This window comes from Brachyistius frenatus, unplaced genomic scaffold, assembly GCF_029030835.1.
Source record: "Brachyistius frenatus isolate BFR_SWC_R1_liver_20210118 unplaced genomic scaffold, ASM2903083v1 Contig_32, whole genome shotgun sequence".
Lineage (NCBI taxonomy): Eukaryota > Metazoa > Chordata > Actinopteri > Embiotocidae > Brachyistius > Brachyistius frenatus.
In genome coordinates this window covers 3094110-3107361 of record NW_027210631.1, presented here as the reverse complement: position 1 = coordinate 3107361, position 13252 = coordinate 3094110, and the positions used below count along the sequence as shown (strand labels likewise).

The 13252-nt window shown below is 41.6% G+C and overlaps 1 protein-coding gene across 1 annotated transcript in view; it reads left to right on the top strand.

Moving 5' to 3' along the window:
- Positions 1-13252, top strand: part of ano2b (anoctamin 2b) — a 62061-nt gene that overhangs the window by 15188 nt on the left and 33621 nt on the right. Inside the window, exons 3-13 of the mRNA XM_069700134.1 lie at positions 3318-3416; positions 3711-3859; positions 4569-4623; positions 4727-4778; positions 7157-7212; positions 7983-8030; positions 8913-8977; positions 9901-10035; positions 10806-10966; positions 11706-11788; positions 12525-12611. Of these exons, the coding sequence (XP_069556235.1) occupies positions 3318-3416; positions 3711-3859; positions 4569-4623; positions 4727-4778; positions 7157-7212; positions 7983-8030; positions 8913-8977; positions 9901-10035; positions 10806-10966; positions 11706-11788; positions 12525-12611 (990 nt within the window). The remainder of the gene's footprint in view (positions 1-3317; positions 3417-3710; positions 3860-4568; positions 4624-4726; positions 4779-7156; positions 7213-7982; positions 8031-8912; positions 8978-9900; positions 10036-10805; positions 10967-11705; positions 11789-12524; positions 12612-13252) is intronic.

Here is a 13252-nt window from a genome sequence, read left to right as displayed (position 1 = left end):
ACTTAATTACTCTTTAAGAGTTGCGTAGGCTTTCCCTTTCATTGTGTCATGCAACAGATGTTCAGAGTTCTGCAGCAGAAACGTGTAGCTGACGTGATTCTCGACCTTGGTTTGTGATCTTGTAATTTTTGTGTATTGTGCTCCTTGTTTTATGAAAAATGGAACTAGTCAGCACAAATAATCAGCTAATCAGTTCATCTTAAATATGTCTTTTTAAACTGTGATGCAACAGGAAGCTTATGGTTGTGAAATAGAGGAGAAAGACTTCCAGTCAGTCGCCTCCATTTGACCACCTGCAGGTCTGTGAGATCCTCTAATGTCGACACCCCCACAGTGTGGACCCCCGATCAATGAATTCTGCTAATAGACACCTTTCACACTCTTTTTCTCTTTGTGTAACTGTGATTTAATGCGCCTCACTCACACTCTCATCTCACTGTCAGATTCTTCTCCGCTTACTGTCACACTTTCCTACTTTCCTACTCAACCATCACTCAACTGATCGCCCTCACCTACTCAATAATCCCCCTCCCTCACCACCCGAAGACGCCCCTGGCTGCGGCCTAGTTACCCCCCCCCTCCTCCCCCTATAGAGATAAAGATAATTGGAAATCCTTCTCCTAATTAACCTTCTCCAGGCTAAAAGCTTTTTATATCTTCTGCTTTTTGATGGAGCGATGAGAAAGAAGGGGAAGGAGGTGGAGGAAGGAGGGTTTCAGAGAGATGAATGTTAGCATGTGAAATAGAGACAGTCATAGAACATTGGTACAAAAAAAGAAATAAGGGACTAAGTTACAGTTCAACAAGAGTGCGCTGTCCTTCCTGAGCAAATACAAAGATGGTGAGATGGGTTTATCGTAAACTTGAGCAGGACTCGAGGTCTATCTTCTTCAGACCCTACTTTCTTACAATCAGCTCACAGACCAGTCAATGGATGTCAGGTCTGTTTTCGATCACTTCCAACATGTTTATCATCTTCAATGTGTGAAAAGAGGAAAAGCAAGAAACCATGCTGAGGGGAAATGTTGTCTAATTTGATGAAACACCAACAATACCACTGGAGATAGTTCAGCTCTTGTATTTACCTTTTATTTATATGTTAAAGTTTGCTACTGGTTATCTATTTTTGAAAACTTCCAGAAGTAAAAGGACACTCAGGGATCGCAGGCCATTAGTCCATTCTTTTATAACATTCAAATCTGCAACTGCAGCGGCAATATATGTCTGAAGACATTTCTAAAACTATTATAATGATGTCTCCCCAATGAAACCACTGTGCTCCATAATGACTGCATGTTTTATTAAGTTTGAGCCAGTGCATGTGTATCTCAGGATTAGTGCTACCTGTCAATGTGGACTGTTATAGAGTCATTGTATTTCTAGAATTGCCTATATTTTAACACTATTGAACTTAACTACCATCCACAGGGTTTTAAGGTGGATGGCATTTAGAAGAGCAAATGTTTTTTTCCCGTGTTAATTAAAATAATGAGTGAATCTGCTTTGAGATTCAGATTTGCTCCAGAACTTAATGGCTTCCTCCCTGGTTCAAGACACTTTTATATCAAGTTTCATAAAAATCAGGCCAGTAGTTTTTCTGTGATCCTGCTGACAAACAGACAAACAAAAAAACCCTTCTTGGTAATAACCACAATGCTGACAACACAAAGTAAACACAAACTGATACAAATTAAAAAAGGCAGTTTTATTGTTCAATGACAACCTCCATGTTTCACTGAGTTTATTAATTTGATTTTAGGAGTTATTTTCCATTGTCTGCAGATGGCCCTCATTGCAAGTAAAAACATTAAAACTTATCTCTAAGTTATCTTCCTCTATAATAATACATGTGGGTGATTTCTACTAAATGCATTTTATTAAAAGGGTTGAAGTTCATGTGCCTCTACACTCCACTGTGTCTCTGAGTGGGACAAAGGACCGTGTGGATGTGAGTGAGAGGGACGATAATGAAATATAAGAGGAGCAAGAGTGACAGTGAGTGAGTCAGCCAGCCAGTCAGTCAATCAGTCAGTGAAACAGTGTCTCGCGGGCAGCAGAAGGTACAGTAATATATGTGAGGAGGGGCGGGTGGTGAGGGGGAGTGAAAGATCTCAGGAGAGTAGGAGTCGAGAGAGGAGAAAGGGAATCGTTTCAGGTTTCCATCATTTGCCATGCCACCTTTTCTCTTCTCAACATCCCCCCCCCCCACACACACACAGAGGCTGATGGGGGTCTGAGGAGGGTAAGGTTACCTGGCTGTCGGCCCCCGCTGCCTCTGCTGTCTTTCATTTCTGGTCACACTCTCACTCACACCACAAACCAGCTCTACAAATGGCTGCAGCATAGATTTTGGAGGACGAGTTTTTTCACTGCTTTCACTGTTTTTGTAATTTCTATTCCATTGTTTATTCTTGTTGAGCCACAGAAACAGGTTTTTTAGTGCTCCAGCATTCAGAATTCACTCACGTATCTCTTGATGCCATCTGAAGCTGCTAAATATCCAATTTTGCAAATACATCTTAATGTTAATCTAATAATTACAGTGTGGGCACCAGACCATGATTCACTGGCAGAACAAGCTCGATGAGTCAGAACTTAATCTACGATAAATACATTATATCGGTTTGGTGAATTCGATAAACAACAACAACAAAACACTCAATTTGTCAGGAACAGGATGTAAGCATAAAGCAGTGAAGAAAACAGCTTCTGGCTTTGCTTTAGGAACAGAGACCGCATCTATCTTTTATAGATACCAGAGGAATTATGCTGGCCAAACCAGTTAGCCCAAGTGTTTCAGTGGGTCAGAGCGATGGCACGGGTTGGTCCTACCTGGCTCAGATTTCAAGCACAACTTGGATCGTAAAGCGCTGTTCAATCTGCAGTGTTGAGTTGTTGCTCCAGATGCCAGTTGTAAAGTCTGGAGGCGAAAAAGGCTGACAAGCAATCGTTAAAATGAAGTACAGCACATATTTGGGTCTCTGCTGCTAAAACAAAGTCTGCTTTACTGGACTGCAAAGTGAACAGGTGGTCTGTTAAACCATTTTTAAACAGCAAGTGGTTCCAGGCAAGGATTCTAGTCAAATATTTCCCCAAAACATAAAAGTTAGGGTCTAAAAACACGATTCATCAGTAAAAAAAAAACAACCTGAGCTCACACATGTAAGGTACATGCACACCAAGAACACTTGAGAGTCAAACCTGTATCTACAGCTTTCAAGCATGTAGAGGCAAATCTTTTTCTTCTGTATGTTCCAGACTGCATTCAGTCACATAAGAGTGATGTCATATGTTTACAATATGTTTTGTCTTTTTAGTTAAAGACCCACGGCCCCAGCTTTACCCGGCTACATGCTCCTTGGCCTGTATTGTGTCGAGAGGCTGAGTTTCTCAAGATCAAAGTCCCCACCAAGGCGGTAAGATCTCAGGACCTCACTGTCGCAGTTCATACCATGCTTCTGGGTCCATGCACAGTAGCTGTTTGTAGATGTATTCTTGTTATTTCTGTGGTAGTTTCAATACAGTAACAATAGACTCCAAATGAGAGAAGAAACCATTTCAAACATTAGTGGTAAGTTTTGGTGTGAGGGTTAGTTCCCTTTACAATCAATGTTATAAATCTCTTCTCTGAACTGTTTATTACTTTTATATGATTTGAGTGTCTAATGTGTATAATAAGGTGGCTGCTTCTGTGTTGCTGGTTGCCTCAGAGTTATGAACTTAAAGAGGAAAGCGGGCGTTTCGGTATGAGCACCATGTGGAGGAAACTGAACCAGCCCTTCCAGCCCAAAGTACCACATCAGGACCACGGACGCACCAAATTCATTTCACACTGCTTCTCCAGGGACAAACTTCACCTGTGAGAGACGCACACACACACACACACACACACACACACACACACACACACACACACACACACACACACACACACACACACACACACACACACACACACACACACACACACACACACACACACACTCTCTCTCTCTCTCTCTCTCTCTCTCTCTCTCTCTCTCTCTCTCTCTCTCTCTCTCTCTCTCTCTCTCTCTCTCTCTTTGTTTTGAACAGATCATTTTGCATATTTAAAATGATTTAAAGTGACACTGGCAATAAACGGCAAGATTCATTCAGTCCTTTTAGACTTTAACTTCAGTTAAACTAAAGTTAGACTATATAAGCCACCGTCTATGTTTGTGAAGTAAGGCCCTTAAATGGCTGATGATAGCAAACCATAGACAGATTATTTTTTAAAGTCTCATAAATAAATGTGATTAGAACCAAATGAAATGTCCCTGGTTGATTGTTGCTGCTGTAGTCTGTGCTAACACATAAGAAGACACTAAGCAGTGCAAAAACTGAAGCATAAGTAGCCATGCCAGCCATAAATCATACTGTAATATACAGAGTGATCGTCATTACTTGAAATAATAAGATGCTGTGACACTGTAAGATGATGTAAACTGCATTGTTCTGTTCTATGATGACCCAATAAGCAGGTATTTTGTCTAAAAAGTTTTTTTTTAAAGTCTTTTATTCACTTTTTTTTTTTTTTTTTTTTTCAGATACAACATCACTTCTAAAGAAACTTTCTTTGACAACGCTACAAGGGGCAGAATAGTGAGTGTTTATTGATATTGTAATCTCTTCCTCCTGGTTGGTGTTTAAGTCCAGGATTAATATCCAGTATATTTCCAGTCTAACAAATTCATATCTTCCGCAGGTGTATGAGATCCTGAGACGGACGGCGTGCGCACGAACCTGTCAAACCATCGGTGAGGATGCCAAACTGTTCAATGGAGACAGATTTGAGGAGGAGTTTGCTGAGCTTTGGCCTTGGTGATGTACATGAATAACAATAGATGGACTCATCGTGGTTGCTGGAGGCAGGAGCATCTGACGGCAGTCAATGATTTTTCCACCATGTTTTTCCTGGTCTAAAATGGTGTGCAAGATAATTGATCACTTTATTCTCCTCTGTTGGCAAACAGAATAAATAGCAGCAACCCTCCTCCTCTGCTTATACCTCCTGTCCCCTTGAAGTATGATCAATCTGCTATTGTTAGAAAAACATTTCCAGGTTTAAGACAGCACACGAGGTTACTATTGAAACTGAATCTAGTGAAGTGACGTCAAGACCGTCAGCAGTTGTTTGTATTGGCGTGATGTCAAGGCTTTCTGACCCTTTGTAGTGTTTTGCGATACGGATCAGTTGTGAGAACAGATTTCCAGCGACAGGTCAGGTAACGGTTGAGTGAGTGAGAATAAACTGGACAAACTCCAACAGCCATGTTGTCTTCATTTTCTGCCATTAGGTGACAGTGTAATATCTTTAAGGATTGCATTAAAAAGTGGTGAAAACCATGTGCAACACTTGTGACACTGCAAGGTAAAGTCAGCTGTAGGTTTGCAGTTAAATGTTGTGCTGAAAGACTTCAGATGAAGTGTGTTTATTAGAGTGCAGGAGAACTGGACGGGGATATTTGCAATGGCTGCTGGGAAATTAAGTGAAATGCTGTGACTGAATAATTGGACGACACTAACATCTTTTTTTTAACACTGATTTGTTAGGTGATGGCTGCTGAAATCTATTCCTCTCTGACTGTTCCTAGAAAGACATCTTTGTTCATTAACATTTCCTTCAGTCTCAGACGTCCACAGGGACAAGGAGCAAATTATTAGTCCAACCTTACAGCAGAATCAGTTGTAGTTGGAAAAGTAAATATGTAAAACACATAAAAAAAGTGTCTGTGTCAAGAAGACTTCAGTGTGTCCGTCACTGTTTGTCTGTATGAGACAAATAAACCTCTTTTGTGGATTTTATAAACTCTACAAAGTATTCAGCATGTCTTGCTTTCAGGTTAGCGGTGCTCTTGCTTTTCTGTGTGTATATTTTAATAACCTGCAGAGGACAGCTGCCTCTGCATTGACGACGCCCATCAGTCCCATATAGAAACGAGCTCACACCCGTTTCGTCTCCAGTGTCCACCATATGTCTGCTTGGCTCGGCCATCACAGCAGACGGTCTCAGCCAGCGGGTACCGTTGGAGCTGCAGGGGACGAAGGGGACAGAAAATAGAGCTGCGTCTCTGTAACCTCTATTCTCTTCCTCCTTCATGCTAAGTGCACACATTTTGTCAAACACACACACACACACAATCACACACAGAGTAGTCACACACTCTCTCTGTTTCTGTTGCTCTCCTCCATCTCCTCTACAAGTGGGTCACACTTCCTGGATCAGGCTGAGATTGAACCAGAGGCCTCTGGGAGTTGTGGTTGTTTCTAGCTAGTTGAGTGAGCAGTCATGCATTTGTTTGTGTGTGTGTGTGTGTGTGTGTGTGTGTGTGTGTGTGTGTGTGTGTGTGTGTGTGTGTGTGTGCGCGCGTGTGTGTGTCGGTCAGTCATGACGGTCATTAATAGCACAGCTAATCACTGCATGGTTCCCAGTCCCCTTTGCGGCACTGATAATTAATTGATTAATTACTTCGATGAAGGAGCCAGTTGTGTGCACCAGGTCGTCTGGTGTGTCAGTGTCCGCCCCGACATTCACAGCGCAGGCGGTGGCACCTTGTACAGTCCCAGAGAGCCTGACACTGAAAATCTGAATTTAAAAAAAGAGGGTACAGACTGCAGAAAACTCCATAACGCACCGCTGCTGCTCCACAAGATACAGGTGGTGTACAAAGTACCTGTTACATAAATTCTGGTCTCACATGACTACAAAAAAAGTTTTGCTCCATTTTCTGACTGAAACAGTTAGAAATTTGGGTCCAGACACATTTCTACCTTAGAAATCACATCAGAAATCACATCAGAAGTGCAGTGTACTGGATGTGAGATGCGTGACAGAAGGTACTCTTTACAGAAGCTCGCTCTTTATTTACACCACATCCTGGAACCATTTGGTGTAAACGCAGCCTTTAGGTGTGCATACATATAAAAGTCTTCATGGCTCTTTGTAGCTCAAACATCACCAGCTGTTTGAGTTTCTGGTTTAAAACTCCCGTCCTACTGAGGTTTAGGTACAAATAAAAGTCTGTCTTCTCCCTGGAGGATGCAGTGCATGATTTGTGGCAGGAGACCCATGAATGACAAACCAACACTCTCTTGGGGTTGTAACGTCTCTGCTCTCTCTCTCCCTTTGTTGCAGGCATCAGCGCGTTGATAGCGAAAGACGTGTACGACGCTGCTTTCCCTCTTCATGATGTAAGTGTGAACTTTGAAAGTGCCAGTTGGTTGTAATGTGCTGCACTATAATTAAATTGTCAGTGAGTGGAAAGTTTTGTGGAAAAAGAATCACAGTCAGTCAGTGTTTTGTTGCATCTTGTTATATTTTCTAAAACAGGTGTCAGTGAGTAGTGTGACATTTGTCTGGACCAAGAGCCACGTTAACATTTAAATGAAAAGCTGAGATACTCAAATGTTGAAGCTATGTACCTGTACAAACGAGGAAAAATGCCCACTCTCAACAGCATTACCATGTTTCTGATAAGCTATGCTTGAAACATAGAAAAGGGGATTAGTGAGGTCCATCTTAAGATCCCTCTTTATGACATACAGTACTTCCTGTCTGAGCATGTTTGAAGTCTCCGCAGAGTGAACTTTTACTGAAATAAACTGTAAGCAGCAGGTTGGATATCAGTTCTTAAAGCTAATGTTGTATTAGGAAAGTGGATATGATTTCAACCATCAGTTTGGTTCTTGAAGTGAAATTGACGACTTTAATTTCAGGGTTTACGGGTGTGTTTGAAAAGTCTCAGCATGACAAGGCGCTCTGTGCCGAGTGAAAGTGTTTTAACTGTATTTGGATAGTGTTTCTTTATATTGCCTTCTTGTGGTATTGCCGAGTTAAGGCAGATTTTTGTAGTTCATTTGTGTGTTTTAATGTGTGTGTTTCTGAATGCTTTCCAGAGAGTGTGCTGTGTGTTATTGTGAGCATGTGCCTGTGTGTTTTTCACCCTCTTCTCTCTCCTCAGGGTGACTACAAGGTCATCGGACACCTTGATGAAAGGAACGACAGACAGGTGCACTGACTCCTCTTTCATTTGTCGCCCTGTATGTCTCTACGGCCTCCATTTCCCTCTTCATCTTCTCTGCCTCCGCCTCTCCATCTGTCTGTCTAATAAAGAAATACTAAAATTTACTACTTCTGTTCATTTGCACGGTTCCAGTATACTCCAGACAATTACCTTAAGTGCAGCCATTAAGACAGAAATGTCTCTATGATAAAATTCTACTGTACGAGACATTTAAACTGAAAACCCTTTATTCTTCTAAACAACTGTGTTTTTGTCTGTCAGTCTCATCGCCAATGTTTTTCCTTTTTTTTTGGAGACGGTTCCATCCTGCCATCTGTCTGACACTGTCACAGATTGGAGTTTAAGTTTAATAAACATTTCTCAAAGGCAGAGCTGCTCTGAGGGCGAAAACAACCTCCTTGATTGACTGAAATTTCAAACAACAGAGCAAAACAAAAAAAACGTTTTTGGGGCACAGGTTGGCACACGGGCAGTACGTAAAGCAATAGGTTCAATGTATTCAAATTTTGAGAGTTATTACTAACTTCTTTATCCTTTTATTCATGTTTAAGGCAGTCATGATATAATCTACTCGATAAAGCAGATGCTTTGTTGTGATAGATAATATGTTATCAGCATCCTGAGCAGCAGGCTTCATGATACTATCTTCCTCCTCCTGACTCTGTTTTTTTTTACTTGGCTTCAGGATAGTGTTACTTACACTGCAGCTCTACAGCTTCATCCACTGAGGTTTAATTCGACCAATCAGAGCGTTTCTGCCTCCAGATCAGCTCTGCCTCTGAGAATCATTTTCAACTTCCAACTTGACAACAAACACCCACACTGACTTTGTCTCTATCTTTCTCTATCTGTCCTGTCTGTTGTCAGGTTCTGCTTGAAGAGTGGGCCCGATACTCAGCCTTTTACAAATACCAGCCCGTCGATCTCGTCAGGTAATGTGACAATGGATAAATCAGTATTTAGTGATCAGTAGAGTTGTGATGTGTCTTTTACTGCATGATAGTTAATGTGCCTCAATAACAGACTTGTTATTTGGTTTATTGAAAATGTTAAATCTTATAATAATACATTTATTTTATTTGTAGAGCACACTTTACAGGTTAAAATGATCAAAGCAACACAACCTACCTTTATTACAATCACCAAGTCTGTGCATTACAGCAGAATTATGAGCACCCAAATGCTAAAGAACACTTTTCGACTCGCATGGCCATATTTTCTTTAGAGTTAACTGATTATTTAGATGTATGGATACACAGGTAAAATAAGAAAATACAAAATCTTGCCTTAAAATCAAAAGTGAGTGCTCTTCACTTTCCCAGCTCAGAATTTGAACTCTGCAGTTAAAGAGAGATTCATTTTAAACAAAAAATGTTGGACATTCAGTTTGAGTTGAATTACACTGGATGAAGGTCTTTGGTTCATGTTAGGCCTCCATATTTGGTTGGTGGTCAGGTACTTAACTCTCCCAGAGGCAAATAAACTGAGAACACTATTTACTATCTATTAAGCCTGGAATGAGAAGAACTCCAACATGACATGAATGTTGCATCACTCCTCGATTGTTTGCTGCAAGCATCATGGATGATTGTGTGTATTGATGGTTAGGGTTATGTCTATCAGGGGCAGAATTTGTACACAAATCTGGAAGAAGATATTTCCCCAGGGATCAGTGCAGTGAATGAGAGACCTAAATAAAGCATTAATACTCTCCTTAATCTATTTTAGGATCAAACACAGTGTTTGACCTCTGTGTTGCGTGCTGTTTAATTCTTCAGTCTGCTCCGCATTGACCATGAACTGCACTGTCCCTCCCTTTGATGCCTTTATTTAATGCCTGACCTCCGACCCACAGGAAGTACTTTGGGGAGAAAATCGGCCTGTACTTCGCATGGCTCGGCGTTTACACTCAGCTGCTCATACCGGCCTCCATAGTGGGAATCATTGTGTTTGGCTACGGGGTGGCGACAGTGGACACTAACATACCCAGGTACACACACCAGAAAGCCCCTGCAGAAAGATCCAGTTTTTACTTTTGTGGTTTCATTGAATCCCACATTTCAGTTTAAATAAGTAGCAAAACATGATAATGGGATGGATAGAAATAATAAATAAAATACTCTCATTACCAGAATCCAGGAAATTAGGATTTGTTTTCCCACCACAGTTTTAATGCACACACACACACACACACACACACACACACACACACACACACACACACACACACACACACACACACACACACACACACACACACACACACACACACACACACACACACACACACACACACACACACACACACACACACACACACACTAGACAGGGATTGCCCAGAAACCTGCAGTATCTGGCTTTAGTCAGGGGTGTGTGGGAGGTACACAGAAGGTATGGCTGGCAGTGTGTGTGTGTGTGTGTGTGTGTGTGTGTGTGTGTGTGTGTGTGTGTGTGTGTGTGTGTGTGTGTGTGTGTGTGTGTGTATGTGTCAGTCATGAAGCAAAAGGTTGATAAGTCAGCCAACACTGAGTACGAATAAGGTCAAAGCAGAGAGGTATTGTATTGTGGTGTTGTGTTAGAAGTTCCATTCATTTCTTATGGTTAAATGTAACAGACACAAAGATCTCTGGCTGTTTTTTCCACAGACACAAATGTAGAGACTCACTTAATTTTGTACTTGTGGCACGTGCCTTGCAATTAATGCTGATACCTCTAACGGTCGGAGCTGTGTGACTTAAATCTTTGCTTTCTCCCCATCAGTCTGGAGATGTGTGATGAGCGTCTCAATTTCACCATGTGTCCTCTGTGCGACGGAGCCTGTGACTTCTGGCATCTCAGCACGGCCTGCGGCACGGCCAGAGCTTCACACCTCTTCGATAACCCCGCCACCGTCTTCTTCGCCATCTTCATGTCTCTGTGGGGTGAGGTTGCGTGTGTGTGCATGTGTGTGTGTGTGTGTGTGTGTGTGTGTGTGTGTGTGTACACGAGCGCATATGTTTGTGTGTGTGTGTGTGTGTTTGTGAAAGAGAGAGCTGGTGGGAAGTTGCTCATTAATATCTTACAACCTCCTCCTTCACCTCTAGTGTAAGTTGTGCTGAGAGGAACAGGCTAAAGCAGCTCACATTAAAGGTTAATACATGTGTTTTGTGTTCTTTTCTTATTGCCTGGAGAATGTGAGCTGTCTATGTCTCAAGAGAACCTGTTTGATGTAAACTGTGCTGATCAGCTTCCTGTTGCAGCAGAAAAATTGAAACAATAGATTCATAATTTGTCAAAACAAAAATGTTTTCATAAAATCAATTTAAACAATTTTGTAAATAAAACTTTTGGTTTTGGTTGACTTTTTTAAATTACAGTGATAGAAATATACATTATTTACCATGCAGGCTATGTTAACTTTCCATCGCAGTGTTCACACTACCTTAGAAACTAGCCACAACTTTACAACGTGGACATGTGTGCACTCTGGTACTTCATCAATAGTCCTGATTAAAACCACTAGAGGATGTAGTTGAAGATTTTGCCTGTCCGTGTGCTAAATGTCTTTATTTTAATTAGCAGACAGATCAGTAATCAGCGCATCGCTGCCGTACAAAAGTTCAGTGCATGTATCTGAAGATCAAAGTTGTTCAGTGTCTTTGTGTTTGTGTGATCGTGCAGCGGTGTTGTTCCTGGAACACTGGAAGCGTCGTCAGATCAGTCTGAGCTTCAGCTGGGATCTGACAGGCATCGAGGAGGACGAGGTGAGCACTGAACACCGCAACTAAACAAAGGAACTCAGTGATGTGCCCACATCGACCAGACAAAAGTAAAACGTTGGACAGTCCTGTTCAACTCCAGTGAACATTTCTCTGAACATTGAATGCCGGCGGTTTTTCAAAAGTTTCTAAGCTTGTTCATTCCTGTAATATCAATGCATGTTAATTACAGTAAGTTGTAATGTTTAAGGTGACTCAAGTCAGGGGGAGGCTGTTGTTATGGTTTTTGAGTGACAGCAGACATGCAACAATCCTTTCAACCGGACACATGAAGGACACAGTGCCTCCATCTGTGACACTGAACACAGATGGACGTTAAACAATCCGTCTGCACAACATCGTCCAACGTGAATGTACATGAGCAGCGTACGCACACACACACACACACACACACACACACACACACACACACACACACACACACACACACACACACACACACACACACACACACACACACACACACACACACACACACATGTAGATATACACATGCACACACACACACTTCTGCAGAAAGCATGTAGATATACACATGAGCATTACAAACACAAGCACACACACACACACACACACACACACACACACACACACACACACACACACACACACACACACACACACACACACACACACACACACACACACACACACACACACACACAAGCATATATTGTAAATGATGTCTACAAATTAATCTCTTTCTCCTCTTGTCCCTCAGGAACACCCCAGGCCAAAATACGAGACCATCCTCCTTCAGAAAAGACAGAGGAAGCAGAAAAACAAGAAAAAGAAGAAAAAGAATGAGGTAAGAAAATACAAAAACTCTGATGGGTTTAAGTTTTCAAAAAGCATTTTCTCCTAACTCTGTGTTTATGTTTAGATAATATCATATGAAGGAAATATAACTTCTGTCCTCTTAGCTGGACCTGGCTGTCAAGGAAACTGAAAGGTCTTGTCTTATACTTAACCATCTGTTCACTCTGGGAAAACAAACACTGTACTCAGTTACTCATGAAACTTTTCTACCTGACTCAGTCGTCACATTTGACATCAGATGCTTCCTGATGATCCTGATGGTTTTATTTGTGGAGAACATTGGCGTTATAATCTAAGGACTTGGAATGATCTAGATTCTGTGTGTAAATTGGGTCAATCATATTAAGTCCTGTTGGCCCACATACACTTGCAGCGGTGACAGATGGTGTCCTGCTACTGCCAGAGTGAGGCAGGAACTAACACACATGATACAGGATCACGACTACACCCTCCCAAAATCTGACCAGGGGATAGAAGTAGGAAACCTGAAGAATCCTACAGGTGAAATTTATGCCATTTTTGGGCTGTTTTTCAAGAAAAAGAAAAATGCACCACTCAGTTGTCCCCCAAACTAGCTGTTGATTTACAATAATACAACTGACACTTCTCTATTCTGACTGACGTCTTGTT